Raw genomic sequence first — 15,426 nt, forward strand, 5'->3', positions numbered from 1 at the left:
TTGCAGCAATAAATAAATAAAGAACAGGCAATTAACATGGTAATGACTGTTTACCTTATGACTTCTTCATGTAAGTTGACGAATATATGTTGCCTAACTACTTTAACCTTTTTAATTGTATACTACATCCTTGTTTTTACCCTGAATGTTGGTCATTTTTATTATCATGCTTATTTTGAAAAAGGGAGATAGATATGATTTGAATAACTATAGATAATCAATTTGTTTGTAACATATGTTGCAGTCTATTTGTAATCTGCTTTGGTCGATCACAGTTGTGTCCATATAAGGCTTCCAACAAATTTTACTATGTGCGCACGTATTGTGCCTTGCACTACTTTATTTACTATGCAATGACAACCTCATATAAATCTTTAATTACACGAAGATTACTAAAACGCTACTCTAAAGCGTTTGGCATGAAAGTAAAACATTTATACAGTATTATACATAATGATTTAAATCACGTTTTTCTTACATATGCGTAAGAATGTAAATTGGACGTATACTTCTCCTACTTAAAGTAAAGCATTTTTCCTAGCTTGCTATTTCGGAAATGAACAAAACGGTGCTATATATCTTATATATTATGTTTTTGTATGTACTGTAATGCATTTGCATTTCATTAACAGGGGTGACCAATAATATTACATGCCGATCGTTCCTTTAAAAGGAATACTTGTTATTTCTGTTTTAAACTACTTATGACATGGTTAAATGAAAATAATGTCATTTCTGCTGCACAATTGTGTTCTAAATCTAATTGTAAAACATGTGATGCAGATTATGTCCCACCTTCTTAAAAAAACTTCATCATTTAAAGTTTGCAAATAAAATCAATCTCTGCCATGCCTTTATTAATTTCAAAAAAATATTTGACCGTGGAATGCCTTAACTTGGAGTGAGCATTTCTAAACTTGGTACGCATGGGAAACTTCTGCGTGTAATTAAATGATATATAAACGTGTTGAAGAACAATTTGATGATTTTTTGTGTGATTTTTGTCAGAAGTCTTTGTTTATTGCAAGGCAAAGTACTTTTGTCCATTTTATTTTTTTTTTTGTATGAAATTAATTTAGTTTTAAATTCTGGATGTCTACATTTTGAAATTATATGATGTAATTTCTTTTTAAACACTGATGGCATGGCGATTATTTCAAAGGCAATTGCTGATATTCAATGTATTTTTGATCAATTAAGAGATTGTTGTAAAAAATGAAAATTGCACAATTATGTTGACGTCAAAGATTGTTGTTTTTACAATAAGGTAAAGGGGTAAAATAATGTGAAAATGGTATATTTATGATAAACATGTACGCTTGAAATTGTAGACCAGTTTGCCTATCTAAGCATTACTTTTAACTTTTGCTTAGCAAGATACAAATGCATAATTTGCATGGACAAAATATCAAAAACTTTTTTTTTAATCCTAAAACATTACTATGACTGTTTGATTATGAAATTGACTATGCCCCTAAGCCATATGGTTCACTCAAAGCATGCGCATTATACATGTATACAGTTTTATCCCTATTTTTGTAAACCTATCTTTCAGTTAAAATGCCAACTTGTTGTGTTGATTCGTATTTGGATAGTGTCATCTGCCGACCCCCACCCCCCCCCCAAAAAAAAAAAATATTATTACAATTATACACTATATGCCTGTGTTAAAACATGACTAAACTGCCATTTTGAATTTGCCTGTCATTTTGTCGGAAATCGCACTTGGAATTTCTCGGATTTTATCATTAACATGGCGACCGTAAACAGCGATTTTTTTTCAAACGTGATATTTTTAGGGTGCATTATAATATAATTTTGTGTCATGATATTGTATAATTGTATAACAAACCATTTTATCACATGCTTTTGTTTTATATGATGTTGCAATATATAATATTGTATAATATGATACGATACTGTATAAAATAATATTATCTACATAATAAATTATTATATCACATTAAATTGAATTATGTGATATTGAAATATATAACATTTTATCACATGATATAATATTGTATTATTTAATCTATAAACTTTTATCACATGATATTGTATCATATGATATTATACAATGTTGTATCAAATGATATTGTATCATACAATACAATATCATTAAACATTACACAATATAATATCATATGTTACCAAATTTCCATGTATTATGTGATATGATAGTGTTTCATATAATACTTCATTGTATCATTTTTATGATTTTATGATTACAAAATCAAATACAATAATGTATAACACAATACACTGTCATATCATATGTTACAATTTTATATGCATCAATATTTATTACAGCATTTTGTTGTTTCATATTATAGATATTGTAAGTATCATAGGATGCAATATCGTATTTTATATTATTGTTTTGATAAAAATTGTATCTTCTAATACGGCATGAAATAAACATATGATTATCATACAATTTTTAACATATGATACTTTAATACGATATTGTGTCAAAACAGTATCCATGTATAACCAAGATCATTAACAATGATTTTCATATAATATGATAAAGGTGGTTTCATAAAGGTGATTCTTCATTAAAGTGATGCCTCGTCACGGTGAGCTTTTAGATCTGTGATTATCTGTTTTTGAAAAGTCAGAGATGTAACTTGATGCGATTTATTGATTACTCAGACACATAGAAGACACAAATGCGGGAAAAAATGCCTGTATGATCGTAGCTATTATATTTATGTGTTCAATATAGACAAATGTATTGATTAAAACAATATCTGAAAAACTATTGAAATAAAGTACACTAATGATAACTGTAACGGTACTCAATATTGTTTTTAAGAATTCATTAATAACAGAATAAAAGCTGAACAGACATGTTGTTTTAATAGTTATTATTATCCATTACCATAATCATCCACTGACAAATGCATTCAAAAGCACAGTCTCGGGGCTTTTATTGTCTGTAATTTGTATGTTACCTGTATTTAATGTCTCGAGAGATAAAAAAATTGAATATTTAATGAAATTGAGTTAATATATACAATTTTTATATTATAATTTTATTATAATTTTATATTTTATAATTTGTATAAATTTTTTTTTATAATTTTTTAATAATTTATAATCAGTTACCACTGTTCCGACCGGTTAACTAGTTAGAAAATGTCATCCCTGGTAAATTGGTTAAAATTAAGTTGCTTCCTAAGCTATGTAATATTCTTTGTGTTTGGTTTTATCAAGTTCCGATGATACCTGGTCATTTGATATAATAGAACGAGCTTTAAAAGAGTATCTAAGGCAGTCATTCTGCTTTACGGGGTTTAAACAGCAGATAGCTCACAAACATATTAAACAGAACAGTAAGGAGTGGAGTGTTCAGCTGTCGATCGCGATGTCTCAAATCAATGCAGTCTGACCATTTGAGATCGATATGTTCTTGAATTGCTATATAAATATAAAAAAAAAATTACGAGGTTGTTTATAACCATTTCTCCCAGACTCAAGTTTGTGTAGTTTTGGTTGAGCACACTTGCTGTGACGTAAAGGTTTAGACGTTTTGACCTGGGGACTTAAGCAGATGGGGGAAAAGATATATGTATTCAATCGTATTTGAGATCAAAGTAAAGTGATTTCAGTTTATTATAATAATCAAATTAAACATAATGTAAGGTAGGGAATATTAATATTTCTCGTAGTTAGAACCCACAAAGGAGAACTCACTACATTGTTGTAAAATACCAAGGACTTATTTATTATTATGTATCATGATGTAATCACAATCATTATTTTTTTTAAGAATTTAAAAAGTTATACACCTTCGTTGCAACATGAAAATAATACATAAGTTCAAAGCATTATAAATATGAAATATCGCTGCGTCGAAATTTAAAGTCTAGTTGACGTTTTTATTTAAGATTAAATAATACAGATTTAATATTCGCGAAACTATACTATATTCTTAAAAACAAATTTTAAATGAACTTTTTCAAACTGATTTAAGTTTAGAGGTTATTGTTGATTTTGATTATCTACATGGAGCTTTACAACTCTCTATTTAAAAATAGCAGGTTGGATTACGACGTCATTAGTAAATGTGTATATCATGATATCATGCTATATATTTTCCAACGTTAAGAAAGGTACAAAACTATAACCAATGTTTTTTACTATCATAATTTTATCAAATTTTTTGTTTGGAATACATATTTGTGATTTATTACAAATACGATAATATATGTCACGTCTGTCTATGCTGTACTGACACGGATTAGATTACAATAATAAAAACTTATGTTTACATGTAATGCTACAAATACAAAAACACAAAATTATTCTATTTACATATGAAACACAAAAACAGTACATTAAAGGGACTTTAACCGATTTGACTTAAAATTTTCAAATTTTGTTTTTCCATTTTTTATGTTTTTACTGATAAATATAGAAATTTATAATACTATGTCAAAATTTGAAACTCAAATATCAAGTACTAAGCAAGATGTTTTGTAAACAAAGCTCGAATATTGTCATTTTTACATATGTGTTGTATTGGTGTAGGTTTCAATCAAATATAACTTTCTTTTGATGATAATAGTATTTATAAAGATATTGAATTAGTTTAAATGGTTTTTACATTTTAATTGGTCCAAGAAATGTTAAAATTCTACATTACATTTTTTGTAAACAACTATAAGACTCGAGCTTTGTTTACATAACTATCAATTCTTACCTCTGTATCTCGCTTGTAACTTGACTTCAACATTTAATATTTTGGTCAATCATTTAAATTGCACCAGTTAACCATTTTATACATAAAAAATAAAATGTTTGATCTCAAATCGTGTCCAAGTCCCTTTAAACATTGAACCTAATACAAACAATGTCAAACATAAAAAAAACAAGCTACTTAAAAAACGAAAACAAATATCAAGTCAATGAAATTTACACTCACTTTGTACAACAAAATTCTTTGCAAGGTATTTGCATTCACTAACACGAAACCCTGCAACTTCATAGCTAAAAAAAAATTAGGATTATCATTATTGTAATGACTTTTACACCCCTTGTTTATTTTATTTTCCTTTTTTTGGAGAGGGGGGTATACTTCCCAATTTTATATTGGGCATCGACGGATGTTAAATAATTTTTATTACATTTATTGTAAATTCCCCTGAGTATTCAGTGTTGTACTTTTACGTTTCATCCTGAGAAATGTTTGGAGTTTTGCCTATCCAACTGCTACAAAGGTAACTCTAACTAAGGAACACATTTAAGTGATGTGCATTGTACATGGCATTGTCCTAACTATAAAGGCTCCGGTTGATGCAACTATAAATTTGTCATTTTTCTATATAGCCTCTCCAAATTTTATCTCTAATCTATAAGGAAAATTGACCTGCGACAATATGGAATCTATGTTTTCTATAATTCAAAGGATTTTTAAATATATATAAAAAAAAATAAAACCAAAATCTGAAGCTCGTTATTGATCGCCATTGATCACCTGGAAAGGAGCTCATAAATTATTGAATGGTTAAGTTGCGCTTTGCTGTCAAGCTCCGTAGAGTTATTCAATTTTGATAAATATGTTTCATTTCAACATAAGTGTTGTCTTCAGGAACATTGAAACACGTCTGATTTTCCACCGGACTCTTACACTTTGTATCGTCGTATATCCGCGCCATGTGCTCACTTTCAGCTTTCATATGTAAATCTTCAGCCTGGACTTCCTTTTTGCATTGCTTGAAATTTTGTTGTCCACACCGTCCTCTTCTATTACAAATTGTGGAGATTATCCAACAAATCCATGTCAGTCCCAATATCGAACATAACGAAAAGATAAAAAAGAGAAGGGTTCTTCTAGACAGCTTGTCAACTGAAACGTAAAGTTCATATAATGTCAACATATTTACCAGATCCAATTGATGAAACAATGTTCATGAAAAAAATATATAAAATATTTTTTTATTGGTCTCATCAGTATTCATTATATTACACAAAAATTTCATCATTTGCAGATCATTGAATAAGATGCGACAGTTTACTTTGCCAATAGGTGTTTTTTATTTTATTTTACAAATACTTAGAACATGTAATTTAATTAAACAGATATATATGAAATTTAAAATAAAAAGAAGTACACCTCATTATTCTAATAGATCATGATTTATATTGCCCACACAATTAGTCTATATACTCACCTGTTTTGCATTGGGCACCATGGTAACCAGCATTACATCCAGTGAAGCATGTTCCATTGGTGTAAGAACACTGGTTTAAATCACGACAGTGTCCACAGGTCTCATTACAGTCAACTCCATACGTTCCTATCTCACAATCTGCAAGAGTTTCGTGTTTTGAAGACAGTTTTAATAAAAGATAATCTTGGTTAATATTAATATGGGTATGTTGAATATATATCCTTCTATAATTTTTAATGTATTACTAAACTTGTGCTTTGGATTATTTTTTTAATTGACTTTTTAGTTGCATTGTATTGTTTGTTTAACCATTTATTTGCTTGCATATCAATATTTTTCTATGCATGAAAGTAAAACGGATATATAGAAATGTTTTGATTTGCTTCGTTTGACCAACAACAAGGAGTTGATAGCGAATCATCGTCGTACGTTGTGTACAATTGTCTTGTGTATATCCGGGTTCACATCCGTTTGGACACGCCCCATCCACGTGGTTACACTGCACCATATCTTTACAATGTCCACAATCAGTCTGACAACCATCACCGTACTTCATGTGTGTACATTCTGAAACACAAAATCGTCATCTTTCATTGATTTTTTAAAACATTTTTTTAAGTTACCATCATTATTTTACACTCATGGTTTTAGTATCCAGTGCTAGCAATATAATCTGTAAAGAAATATTTCAGCTCGTGTCACCAAATTAATTGTTTATTTACTCAAAGACCATCTTAGAAGGAGGCGTTGTCAATCAGGGATGTGCACTAAACAAAACTCCGAAGTGCTCAACCGGATAAACTATACTTTTGAAACAACACAATCAACATTAAATAATATTAATTATACGTGACAAAAGCTCAAATCAGAAAGACGCAGGCGTTTTCATAGTAGGAGAATCAAATAAAAAACACTTAAAATGCAAATTAATGGAAAATCCAAGAGCATTTGGTATCTTCTTTTCTGGATTATTCTTACAACAGGCTGTACTCAATTTAAATATTTATTTATTATTTATATACACACTCGATATTGTATTAAAGTGTTTGCAATCCGTAAAGAAATTCATTTAGAAAGAAATATAAGTTGTCAATACTGTAACTCAGCAAATTGGAAGATAATTGACGTGCAAATACGTTGTGTTTGAATGGTATATATCTTTTGGATTTTTTTCTAAATACCTCAATTAACATAAATACAAGTTGTTATACTTGGTTTAAGATGTTAAAATGAAAATGATATTAATATCATGTTCAATATGCAAAATAAAAAACATTAATTTGTCTACATGTTGAGGATATTTTTTAGCTAAAAAAATCCTCTACTCACGCGTTTTACATAAATCCCCGTAATACCCAGTCATACACCCCGTTATGCATGTTCCGTTTGTATGCAGACATTGGTTTGCATCACGACAATGACCACATTGTTCCCTGCATTGATCACCATACCATCCTTTGTCGCAGACTTTATTTTCAATTATAACATAAATATAAACATAAAAATAAACAAAATATTAATGTTATATGTTTATGAATGATTTATTTGACTCTACCAAATAAGTGACAAATAAAACATCATTGTATATTGATATTTGCATAACCTCGTGGTATATCTAAATAGAGTGTCATTTTCTCTATTATAAAAAAGAGAAAATGTGATGCAAATAAAACAAAATTGAAATGTGCTCTAAAGAACTGCTTTTGAAAGATGAGTGCTACTGTTTAGAAACAATGTGTTCGGTAACATTTCTGATGTACCTGTTTTGCACGTATCTCCTATGAAACCTGGTTCACATCCGGTTACACACGTTCCATCCACGTGGTGGCACTGCATCATGTTTTTGCAGTGCCCGCAATCAAGCTGACAGTCCTTTCCATACTTTCCTGAAGTGCATTCTGTAAGAAATGATTTTACTCACATCAATGACGAAATACGTTTTAAGAAATACCGTCATATTTTTCATACGATTAAGAATCATAGTCATAATTGAAATAAACTTGACATACATATGCGTTTTACTATACATATCTTAGTGACTTTATTTCGAGAATTATTTAAGCTTAACTAGTTTGCGATTAATATGTAGTTTACAGTGCTGCTATCGAAAATGTTCATAAAACAATAATACTCTATTTTAAATCATATATCCTGCTTCCTATCCTGAAAATAAGCTTGATCTTGTTTTATCCTATCCCATTTCATCAAAAAATAGAAATAAAAGTTAAACAAAACGAAAGTAGAGAAACAAATAATTTTATCAACTAATGTAGTACTACAAAACACTATAATGTTAACAAACAGGTAAGCGATTGTATTTTTTTTTTATATAAGAGAACTGTTTGTGACTAGAGGATCGCAGAACATTCTCATACCGAATCATATTTGATTTACAGCATATAAAACACATGTACTCACGTATTTTGCAGACTGCACCTTGATACCCAGCATCACAGCCATTTAAACATATCCCATTGTTATTGGAACACTGGCGGACATCTAGACAGTGTCCACAGGTTTCACTGCAATCCAATCCATATGACCCTATTTCACACTCTCCAATCACGAACAATAATAATTATGATAATGTGTTTGTATCAATCATAATATAATAACAATTTCTATGAATAATATGACTGTATAAATTACGATAAAATCAAATATAGACAAATGGTTAGAACATTCAAACGGAGACAAACTCTCTTTCAATCTTTATATTAAACTTGCACAACATTTAAATATGTCCTTTAAAAATTATGAATCATAATTAATATACGTACTTTGTGTACACGTTGGTTGTTTATACCCGGACTTACATCCATGTACACATGTCCCGTTAATGTGATTGCACTGGGATACATATCTGCAATGTCCACAATCATTCTGGCAATGTTCTCCATATTTCCCATTTGTGCATTCTAAAAACAATATGTCAACACTACTCAAGAACGTTTCAACGAAATTATTTACATGGTTGCCATTAGTATTCTGGGAAAAATTTTTAAAGGTTTAAATAAAAAAATTAAATAAATTTTAAAGACAAAATAATATGTTTTTGCATTTTTAGAGGTAGATATGAGTTGTCAATAATTCAAAAAAAACAAAAAACAAAGTGTGTTTTTATGTATCTGAACTTTTTGTTACTTCGTACTATACATACGACGGAAGTACTTGCATGTTAATCAGAATCATAGCAATGCAACAGTTTACATAATAAATGCATCTTAAGGTTTGCAAAAATAGTTTTTTATGAAAATATTATTTTCAGAAATTATCTAACATTTTTTATGCGTGTGCTTACTTTGTTGATCCCATTTTATATGAAAATTACTGATCGTATTTCAGATCTAATAGATTGTAAGTGTGCTAATTGGATTCTTAGTATGAGTTTGAAAGGTTGTTCATGTCATAAAATGTGGAATGTTTGAAAAAATATAAAGAATTGATTTCCTGAGTTTAACATTGAGATATATAGCAGACAAACTAGTCTTTGATTACCTGATCGACACCTTTCGTCTTTGTAACCAGGTTTACAGTCCAAACAGGCGCCTGTTTCCATGTAACAGTATTGACAATTGACATTTGAGCAACAGTCTGCTCCATAGTACAACCCAGTGTTAGGACATCCTTAAAAAACAACTGATGGTTACCAAAGGCTTAATATTAGGAATTCTTCTTCATTTCTAATCATTCGTATCCCCATACATACATTTGCTGTGTGTATCAATGAATTAATTTTTTTAACAATTAAACGCCGGTTACTTTACAAAACAGGTCATGCTATTTTTATTGATTATTTAACATGTCAAAGCAATCAATAAATTTGGATTGAAGTGTTGAAAAATGCATGTGCTATAAAATGAACGAAAAGCTCTAAATGGTGATTATTAATATAATATTTGTATTTTATTCAATAAGAAAAAAAAATAAAATAGATCCAGTGTTCTGTGATGTCATACTTTTTTGTGAGATTTTGATGTCTTAAAAATTTGCGCAGGAGAGTTTTATATATTCTACGTGAATATAATCACATGGATGTACTGTGGATTCCTTATTTTACGCGAGCACTTAATTCCGCGATTCAACGATCTACCATCATTTCGAGAGAACAAAAAATCGCAAATGCCGAAATTTCATCATAGTTTCACGTATTTTACATGTCTCCCAACATTAAAAGCGAGATTTAGAATTCGCGAGACGGGATTCTCGCGATTTAACTCGGATATTAATTCCTCGCGTTTATTTAGGAACTTACAGTAATTAGAATAAATGTTAAGTTCAAGATATTTTTCACAACTCAATGTTATCCTTAATTTCCAATTTTTATTAATTTTATCTATGCTAAGGGGTTATATCTCGTTGTCTGACTTTTATTTTCTTTCAGTTTCATGTCTAATTTCTTTAATTTTTTATCCTAGCGATTAATCTTAAAATAATTTGTGGTTTTCTGACACAGGTAACAATAAATCTAAACAAGATCAAAGATTTTACATCAACAAACAAAATACGGTTTTATTCTAAAATATGCTGTAGTTTATGTTTTTCTAACATCTCAAAAAGTGTTATGACATTTCTGAGTTGGAATCAGTTCTTTTTTTTAATTTAACCTTCATCCGAGAATTTTATGAGTATGGAGTTGCTTTAAAAAGATAAGGCTAATCGAAAATCCGTTCGATCTTTAAAGGTAACATATCGTAACTTATTAGTTTTTTAGCATTAATCCCAAAAACTTTAAAGGGAAGATTAAATGCATTTGATTCTGTCAAGATTATTAGAAATATGAAATTGACTAAATTTAGCTTAAAGTTCTAGACTTCTACTTCACAAAGCAGGTTTTTCGCATATGTAAATTTAGATTCAGGATACTTAACACCTGGTCGTATCTCGTTGTAGTATATTACATATTGTGCTTTTGTCGAGCATGAAATGTTAACAATAGCAGGTACGGTGAAAACTGAAAAGTTACTGTCGTTGAAGCACATAAATCCATCTGATATATTGGTTGTATTGGATACATAAACAGATGATCCAACACTGCCTGTTTAAACAAGCAATCATCAATAAATTATATAAGTTGTCATTATTTAATTTGTTTAATATAGTGAATTACCTGCTTACAAGTGACTTATGGTGATGTCAGTATAAATCTAGTACATAATGGAATTTATTTTTTTAATTTTCTTGACTCTCTCGTTAATGTTGCATCACTCATATACAGCAAAATAGGAAACTTATGAAAAATTCGGGAAGTACCAACTACATAAAACGAAAAAAAAAAACATTCCTTTAATGTACACGTACAATATAGGCCTAATTATGTTTTATCTAAATACGTGTACATGTGTTCATGGCGGAATATTGTTATATTCAGATAATGGTATTATTTAGGAAATGTTTAAAAAATGCAAAAAGAAAGATATGTAAAAACAGATTTAAAGTGTTAGCTTAACCCCAATGTCCATAGTACTTCATGTAGTAGACCACTATGTGATGGATTCTGTAGATGCTGGTCAAGTTCACCCACCAGGTGGCGTTCTGATCCCCATACGTTTTAGAACACTCTCCAGCTTTCCCCGTTTGATTTGATTTACGACCGTCTACGGCATTTTGTGCGTCTTCGTCATGCCATACTCTACTCTGATATGCCGGTTTATTCAGTGCAATATTGACTACCAAAAACAAGCACATTCATCACTTATTCTTGATTACAATAAAATAACTTAAATTAAGAACTATATATGATATTAGTCAAATTTGGCCCTCAAAATTTGCTATTTTGAAAATGATTCATGTACATTAGTTTGTTGTGTTATTTTATAAAAGAGTTGACATGAAATATGTTTTTCACCCATTTATTTGATTTGTATGCACTCACTGGCAGTATATGACGTCAGAAGTGACGCTGTTTTTATAATTCAATCAAAATCAACCAAAAATTGACATTTTTCTTATCTTTTTTCGAATGGGAAATATAGAGCGACTCTTTGAACAAGAAAGAACTTTTTGTCACTTATAAGTATTGGAAAAATACATCTTTGGTGAAAATATTTTGTTTGTTCAAGTAGTAGCTCAATGTTTCTTTAAAGAAAAACTTCCTCAAAACAAGCCGTTTTATGCTAAAAATGAGAAAATGACGGGAAAAGGTAAACTTTATGATGTCATATTTTTAAATTGTGGGCACTAAACTCAAAATGAAAATTATGAAAACAAACTTCAAATGTATATCTGTACGAATAAAACAAAGTATTACAGTAAAATGACAATGTTCATTTTTGGGGGCCATTTAAGGCTCAAACCATATATAGTCCTTTCGTTGGTGCTTCATGGTTGTATTCATTACTGTTAATTGGCCATCTCTTAACTTAGAAAACGCTACAAAATATACCGTTTGCATTGCTATAAATCATAAACTACAAGCCTTTACTTCGTTAATGCATTTTCAAACCATGAACGCTTTCTTTCAAATAATCTCTGTTAGCTCTTAAATAACTTTAAGAGGTTTAATGTGTTCAGATTTTTCATAACCTCAAATAATTGTTTTTCTTTGGAAAAATTTTATTTCCTAAGTTAATCATACAATGTGTTATCAATCTTTAAATAATACTCACCAAATGCACCGGATACGGCCAGGAGACTTAGGCTAACGATGATTTTATAAGAATTGTCAGCGAGCGGAACAACATGATTAGAATATTGTATGGTCAAAACAGTTCGTGTTAAAGCGCTTTTAGATAAAATATTTTTTTAACTCAAAGTCAAATGAGATGCTTGGAAGTCTTGACAAATAATAAACTTTCAAATTGAAAATTCACAAACGCAATAATAACTTGTTGAGTGAAAAGGAAGTTAAAACACCAATGGCAAGGCGGGTCTACATGCATACTTGATTCTTTTAAAATATAGAGTTTGTCTGTCGCTCATTCTGTTTAGATGTATTTTCAAATTCATAAACTGAGATATCATAAAGAAATCAATTAGATTTTTGAGAAGGAAAAAAAACACAACACGTAAGGCAACCGATGTAATAACGACATAATCTTTAGGAAAATGGATGCTGTGTATCTCCTTTAACATGTCAAAACTATAAGCTTAATCAATTTAGAATGTAAAAAAAAAACTAAAAAATTGTATTTTGTCCTGAAGTTTCTTCTAATTGTGGTTTATATTCCCTTTAAGAATTAAATTTGAAAGCTAAATTATGTAAACGTAAATTGAGATGCTTTTGAAATTATCAGACATATTCTGGTGTTGGCGATAAATGTTTAGATGATAATATTCTGGTGTTGGCGATAAATGTTTAGATGATAACATGTTGTTGAGACAACAGCGTATTAATAAGGTCAAAATAGTTATAATAGTCTGTCCCAGCAGGTACATGTTTTCGTCACTTATCGACTAAAGTTTATGGAAATAGACATACTTGTCCATGAAGTGGAGCTAAGATCCATGTAAGGAAAAAATCTTTTAAATCATTTAACATGAACAAATGCCTAATGGGAATCATAATGGGAAATGTGTTCATATTTTTCATTAAGAAATACTCAGGACATCTCGCACAATTTTTCAACGGTATCATCTGGGCACATTTTATTTGTTTGCAATGCGAAATCCCCCTATACTGTCTATTTTTGGCTGTGTATTGAAAAATGAGGCGGTGGATAGGGCGTTTTAAAATTGGACATTTTTGTTCTTGTTGAAAAAAGCAGTTTAGGCACAAATGCATTTATAATTGTCAAAATATTGAGCTAAACGTTGTAGAAGCAGAAACTTGGGACATATTATAGTTGTTATCTCAATTATAAGAAGGCTTGGTGTTACATATGAATAAACAAACATATCACTCATTTTAGTTTATTCACTAAAAACCAGGTTTTTCGTATAGTAGGTACATAGTATAATATATCTGTAAATTATAAAGACATTCAAATAAACACAAAATCATAAGAAAAGGTGAAAGTACAGTCGATTTTGACAATGTTTTAAGTTTCAGATGACATAAGTGTTCATCAGCTCGTTAAATGACAGTAAATTCAGATAGAGATGGGAATTACTAAATTCGGTGTACTCTTGCATTATAGAAAACTATATGTCATCACAATATATTTATTATTTCTTAACAGTACTGAATGTTTACGTAATATAGAATTACAACTTTAATAACAAATTAAGTTGGGTTAGAATAAAACACCAACTATAGCATCAGTGATTTCGTTCTAGAATCGCTCTGAAAATACCAACCCTTCACACTATCCTATCAAATCATAGTTTATAAATAATGCCATTCGGTCGAAATAGAAGTTATAGAATAAATATAATACTTTACAAAGGTTATGTACTGCCAATTTTCAAGTGGTTTTCATTTTGATGGTTTAAAAAACTTCCTGCTGTGTAAGATGCTGTTATAATTATTTAGTAATTGCAATGTTGGCGGGTTCAAGGGTGTAATTTATTCTTGATTTGTCAAAACATTTAACAAGCCAATACAGCCTTGTTAAAACCACTTCATTGTATTCATAAGTTAGGCTGCATTGTCAAAATTAAATACGAATTGCTCAATTTAAAAAGTAAGGATAAGTGTTTGTTTATGAGCTGGATACGCGTGTAATTTAGTACGCAATATAGGTCAAAAGTGTACTCGACATTTTGGCGAATTCCTGTGTTGAAAAAAATACGCATGCTTAAGTTAGGGTGTTGTTCCCTTTTCGACATATATAAAACTGCAATGAATGAAATATATTTAGAGAGAGATGTTACATTACTATCTCTTATATCAAGTGTGGTCATGCATTAGAGCAGTCAGAGAACACTAGGAAACCAATTATAAAATATACGAATCTAAACATTTCAACATTGCTTGCATTGACTCCTCTTAAAAGGACATGTTGGAGTCAATGCTTTTATGACACAAGAAGCAAAGTTGTGAACTAAACTTTAAGAATTTGCTTACATATAGACTAAATAACAAAGAATTTAAGTTTATAAGATATTGTCTGATCATTGTCATGATATATGTCGATAATGTTCTTATTTCACATAAAATGCGTAAAGTGCTAACACAGTTACTGTTGACAAGCAAGTCATGTAATCTGAATGATCGTTTGTGCATCCTGTGTGTTACTACGTGTACTAGAAAAAAATAGTTGCAATCTTCACCTGCGTTAGCGTGTGTGTTCATAAAGATATTTGCGTTTATTCATTTTTTAATCTTATTTGACAAGATTTATCTAACTTAAAACAATGACGAGAA

General features: G+C 29.8%; 1 protein-coding gene across 1 annotated transcript; it reads right to left on the minus strand.

The window, feature by feature from the left end:
• Positions 1-4,500: 4,500 nt before the first annotated feature.
• Positions 4,501-13,607, minus strand: LOC128183601 (multiple epidermal growth factor-like domains protein 10). Its single transcript, XM_052852703.1, has 13 exons — positions 13,600-13,607; positions 12,788-12,903; positions 11,630-11,848; positions 11,000-11,217; positions 9,947-9,959; positions 9,678-9,773; positions 8,960-9,097; positions 8,598-8,735; positions 7,940-8,077; positions 7,509-7,646; positions 6,609-6,746; positions 6,180-6,317; positions 4,501-5,854 (listed from the first exon to the last, which is right to left on the minus strand). Exons 1-13 carry the CDS (start codon positions 13,605-13,607, stop codon positions 5,550-5,552), a joined length of 1,803 nt encoding a protein of 600 aa, XP_052708663.1. The 3' UTR covers positions 4,501-5,549.
• Between the last annotated feature and the right edge of the window lie 1,819 nt (positions 13,608-15,426).

The sequence above is a fragment of the Crassostrea angulata genome, chromosome 5, assembly GCF_025612915.1.
Source record: "Crassostrea angulata isolate pt1a10 chromosome 5, ASM2561291v2, whole genome shotgun sequence".
NCBI classification, from domain to species: Eukaryota; Metazoa; Mollusca; class Bivalvia; order Ostreida; family Ostreidae; genus Magallana; species Magallana angulata.

Bases quoted from the DNA above. Each gene is read 5' to 3' on its own strand.
- LOC128183601 (XM_052852703.1), bottom strand. The intron at 6,747-7,508 runs GTGAGTAGAGGA...TTTGTGTTTCAG, and splicing joins CGGGGATTTATGTAAAACGC to AATGTACACACATGAAGTAC. The intron at 5,855-6,179 runs GTGAGTATATAG...TTTACGTTTCAG, and splicing joins TGGTGCCCAATGCAAAACAG to TTGACAAGCTGTCTAGAAGA.